The sequence below is a fragment of the Neltuma alba genome, unplaced genomic scaffold, assembly GCF_004799145.2.
Source record: "Neltuma alba isolate B1F8T4 unplaced genomic scaffold, ASM479914v2 tig00010511_pilon, whole genome shotgun sequence".
NCBI lineage: Eukaryota > Viridiplantae > Streptophyta > Magnoliopsida > Fabales > Fabaceae > Neltuma > Neltuma alba.
The window spans coordinates 77,990-83,575 of NW_021635387.1; the positions used below are offsets into that span (position 1 = coordinate 77,990).

At 32.0% G+C, this 5,586-nt stretch overlaps 1 protein-coding gene across 1 annotated transcript; it reads right to left on the minus strand.

The window, feature by feature from the left end:
- Positions 1 to 1,947: 1,947 nt before the first annotated feature.
- Positions 1,948 to 5,332, minus strand: LOC114756847 (GDSL esterase/lipase At1g33811-like). Its single transcript, XM_028945786.1, has 5 exons — positions 5,070 to 5,332; positions 4,473 to 4,597; positions 3,831 to 4,079; positions 3,152 to 3,416; positions 1,948 to 2,370 (listed from the first exon to the last, which is right to left on the minus strand). The coding sequence occupies exons 1-5, from the start codon at positions 5,329 to 5,331 to the stop codon at positions 2,153 to 2,155; spliced, it is 1,119 nt and encodes a 372-aa protein (XP_028801619.1). The 5' UTR covers position 5,332; the 3' UTR covers positions 1,948 to 2,152.
- Between the last annotated feature and the right edge of the window lie 254 nt (positions 5,333 to 5,586).

Genomic DNA, 5,586 nt, shown 5'->3' on the forward strand with positions numbered 1-5,586 from the left:
TTTTTTAAAATCTTAGTTGTGAGAAAATCTTGGAAAATTAACCCTAAAATACTCATTGAAATTCAGAAAAGACAAAAAAGGCATCCGAATAATTGAAATGACCAAACGCATATAATGTATGAATTTGGCATTTGTAAGTTTTCGTAGAATGACTAAAACACCCCTGAAGTGAGGAGAAAAAACAACTAAAGGTTTTCACACAGCAGCAAGCATTATTGTAATAGTCCATTTAATTTTGTAAGTTGTCATTCTCATTATATGTTTTGTAAAATAGTCTGCAAATGTATTAAAACATGTTACAAAAAGCGTTATGTAAATAGTCACTTTTATTTTATAAGTTGTTATTCCCATTATACGTTTAGTAAAATTGTCTAGAAATAGATTTAAAAAATGTTGTAAATAAACAGGTTACAAATCTTGTGATGCAAATGATCAATTTCATTTTGCAAGTTGTCATTCTTGTTACATTATGTGTAAAATAGTCAGCAAATGCATCAAAACATGTTACAAAATTCGTTTAGTAAAATTGTTTGTAAATAGATTAAAGTTGCAAAACCCGCGATTCAAATGGTCAATTTTTCATTTCGCAGGTTGTAATTCCTATTATATGTTTAAACAGGTGGCAAAGAGCATTGTGCAAACAGTCACTTTCATTTTGCAAGTTGTTATTCCTATTACATGTCAAGTAAAATTTTCTGAAAATAGATTAAAAAAGTTGCAACTAGACCAGTTGCAAATCCCATGGCAGAAGGCTTTGCTCGTCGATAAGGAAATAAAATATTGTGAAATGGTGCAGATAGAAGCAAGGTTATAGTATGAGGTAGGTGGTTTTAATTTCAAATACGTTTTTAATTATTCTAATTTTTAAATATACAGTGTATCATCCTAGGCTAAAGAAAATATAATGTATCTTATAATTACTATATACTCTGTATCTGAGTTTTTTTCCCCTTGTATGGAAAACCCTGGGAATTATGACAAGTTATGGAATGATAAAAGTAACACGATTTTATTTTGAATATTTACATTCTCTATTTGAAATATTCAAAGTACATGCCTAACAAAAAGCACTTAATGTCCATTAAAATAGTGAAACTATCATGAAAATTATTCTTATAAAATTTATTTCGAGAGAAATTCTTATAGAAATTCACTCAAACATTAAATTCATGTGAGAAAAAATTTTGCAGCTACCATGACAATTATGTGGTAAAAACAATCTTATATCAACAATTCAAGCAAAACATTAAATTTCAATCAATTTTTGTCCGCCCAATACTTTTCAATGGAAACTTTTTGGCATTCACTTGTATTCTTTGCTCCGATGAAAGATCTGTAAAAGTATGCAGAACTTTATAAGCTCTACAATTGGTAAAGAAAATATTAATTATTATTTATTTGCGTTATTTTTTCAGCGTGAAATAGATATTTTAAAAAATAATTGGCGGAAAATGTGTTTAGTATTGTGAATGATAAGGCAATATGAAGAAGGTCGGTAGGGGTTTTTTTAACATAATTTTACAATCAAATTTTGATGATTTCAAGACCTATGATCCTTAAATGGAATTTTAAAATATTTTGGTCTTTTATTGAAATTAAAATATATGCATGATTCTTTTTTGGTCTCCAATTAAATGCCATTCCCACAAATTAGATTCGTTTAATGACCCTTTGAGTTGATGCGTAGGGGACGATACCTACACGTTTGGCTGTAAAGAAATTAAATGAGGACTTTTCACTAGTTAATTTTACTATTACATACTTATAGCTATCTGATGGTTATTTTTTCCCCTCATATTTTACTATTGCAAATCGTCAACTAATGATGCCTCATATAAAGTCAAAACAAATACTCAACAGTTCATAACCGTTAAATAAATGGTGCATGATGCTGATTCTTTATATGGATCAAGTTAAATAAGTTAGATAACGAAAAGGAACTAGAAATAAATCAAAGTATACAATAATTATTGAGTGATAAGAAGCAAACAGATAATATCCTTATTACATTCTTACTATTATTCTACAACGATTGAAGAGCATACAAATTGAAATTAATGAAATCAGAGAATTGCAACCACATAAACTAAACTTGAGACACAACATTATTATTAATCTGAATCTGCATTGGTGATTCACGCTAATTAATTAATTATAACATGACCAATTGTTGAATATTAATGGGATAAGTGTAAGATTGAGAAGTGTAAGACATCTTAGCAAGTAAAATGTTGGCAACCTCAGTGGGATGAAAAGCATCCCAGAACAAGTACTTGTTTCTATCTTCACATGGTTGTTGCAGAGGAAGACACGTTATTTGTCCATTGTTTCTCCCTACCCCACAACATCCCTTGTCCATCACTTCAAATCCTGCACGTTATTTGTTAATTAATTACTCCTGCGGATTCTTTTTATAAGATATAAATAACTAAATTATAAATGCAAAAAGAAAATTTGGTTAAAAAATCAATATATATATATATAAATAGAACTTCCAAAAACACCCTTATTTATGCACGGGGGGAGAGAGTGAAAATAATTCATGCAATAAGACTAAACAATATCTGATAGGGCAATTCAAAGCATTAGATAGGTTATTACTCTAACCAATAATTAATCATTATTTGCACCACTTTGTAACCCTATTGCCTTCACATATTCAATTTTATATTCTTTTACAATTTTTAGTTATATTATTATTTCTTCTCAAAGTTATTTTTCATTCCAATTCATCATTCAGGGAAAATTGCTAAAATTTAATATGATTAAAATAATTACATCTGGATTATCCAAAGAAAAATTCACCTGTTTCAAATTAAATGCACACCAAATCCACTTGCTTTGGTGATTGATTGAATCTAATTCAGGCTTTCTGTATTCACAAATTTAAATGCCTATAATTAAAAGAGAACAAGAAGCATGCCTCAGTTAGTACCTATGTTCATTAGCAACAACGTACATTTTGAGATCCACAACTATGTCATATCATGCACGTTATTTGTAACCCAAATCAAAGTGCCGATAATTTTCTTACAATATTCTCAAATTTCATTCTTTCAAGCACATTACGAATACAAACAAATGTAACTTAAGAGTAACCAATAATGACATGTTGAGGGCGGGGCGGAAGAGAGGGAGAGTTAATTATTACCATATGATGATCCATTGAGATACAACTGTTGACTGGTTTCATAGAAATCCAAGAACACAAACTTGGATCCAGGAAGTTTGCCATTATTGAAAGTCTGAACCAAACTGCGAAGGCCAGAGTTGAAGAAGGAGATGGCATTGTTGAACTTATCATTGCATCTGACCCTTGTGTTGTTGCTGCGGAAACGAGCAAGCTGGTATGGAATGCACCCTATCTGCCCTACTGCTGTCACTATCACCTTGCGAGCTCCCAGTGAGTACAATTGCTGATGAACAAATCAAATCAACAACACAAATCACTACTGAATTACCTCACAGCCTCGCTAATGATCGATCGGTCGAATTTTGAAAACCGAAACCCACTGATCAGACTTTGTCCGGTTTGATGTCCGCTCCGACTTTTAACACATTGACTATACATGATTTATATTTCAATCTAATCCAGTTTTTATGTTTCAACTTTCAATTCATTTCTAACCAAAAATGACGCATTTTCTACTAAAAATGAAAGATTAAGCTGCGTGAATCGCCTAACTGTTTAAGACTCTCATGGCATCTTCTAACCCAACCTTCAAAATGACAGATATGATGTTACTTAATCCAGTAGATGATTTGGCAATTAAAAACGAATTATTAGGCTTAAAATGAGTCATCTCAAAAATGATAAATTAGTTACTTACAGTTAGCTGGCGAGAGTAATCTTGAAGGAGGAGATTGGCAAAAGCTCTGGCAGTATAATCAGAGCTGGTTGCATAGAACTCAGGCATGAAATAATTGTTAAGGTAATCGTTGCTTCCCATGCCGGAAAAGAATATGCATTTGCTTAGGTAGTCATTTAGTGAAGCGTTGTCTCCTCTGAAAAATCTACTAAACTCTCCCACTGTGTTGCCAAAATTTGCCACTTGCTCATTCATGGATGCGTGAGCACCCTGCAATAAATATCATTATTATTAGACATGTTTTCCCAGTCAGCTTCCGATTCTAAACATAAGAGTTAACAGAAAAATTTATTATTTTGGTCTTTAGTCTCAATCAATTTTGACTTTTAAATTTATAATTTCTTTTTTAAATTCTTCCTAGTGATTGGGCTTTCTATCAAAAGGGAGAGTGGTTACGTATCAATACAAATAATTAATAAGAGTACTTTAAAAAAAATCAACCCACATTTTTTTTATAAATGACTAACTTAACTATTTTTTTAATCTCTACAAATGAATTATCCAACTCTCACGTTTACGACAGGAGAGAGTGTAAAACTATAAAACTAGGGGATAAATTGAAGTGAAATGGAATCCTAAATATGAATATACGCACGCACGTACCAGATTGGTGCCAGTTTCATCTCTGATGCCAGCTGCTCCAGAAGCATAATTAGCCCCTCTTAATAGTTGAGGTCCCCTTGTTCTTGAATAAGGTGGAATGTAATTTGGGAATCCCATAAGCTGAGCTGTATCATTCAGATACATAAAAGAAAAAACGATTTGTTTATTTTTTAAAAAATTGGCAAGAAGAAAATTATATCTTTATATACGCAAAAAAAATAGCATGTTTTGTTGTGATAGCTTTTAAAGCCAGTGAACTAAGCAGCATTTAGAAAAAAGTTACCTACAGTAATTGTAACGTGGAAAAATTATTCTTAATAATTAAATTATTTGCTCATTAGGACTCCTAACTAATAGCAAATACCCATAATTTAACTTGCAATTTTTTTTTGTCTTAATTTTAGTAAAAACTACTCATAGTTGGGCCAATAAATTTACACACTGAGTGGTAAATTCAGAATCACTGAGAATAAATAACTTATGAATTTGACCATTGAGAGTAACTTTCTCCCACAACTTTGTATTTTCTCACATACATGCATAATTAAAACAATGATTACTTATAATGAATGAGACACAATCATAAGTTGTACATACCTAAGGCATCAACAAAAGTTCGACCGTTGGTGAAGCGACCAGTGGGACCAAGAGGGAAGTCAATGCCATAAGGACGATAATTGGCCCTAGCAAGAGTGAGAATGCCATTGTTATTGCCATTGTCAACCAGAGAGTCTCCGAATATGAAGAAACATGGAACTTGCTGCTGTGGTGGGTTAGTGATGATCTGTGACAGCCCTCTCCCACTTAGCCAAGCCCACATACTCAAAACCAGACACAAAACCACAGCCATCTTTCTCATCATCATCTTCTCTTAATACTCATAAGTTCTCTGATCATGACTCTTCTTATACATACAAGGCTGTCGTTTGAGGATATGTTAGGAATTAATAGAGTTCATGAGATGTTAGTTGGTTTGGGAATGACAAGAGGAAGAAGAAGAAGCTTTTTTAGTTGAGTTTCACGTTATTAATTAGGATGGGTGATTATTGAATTGGGTTGAATCATGTGATTTGATTGGCTGGAAATTACTCATCACTACTGGAACATATATACA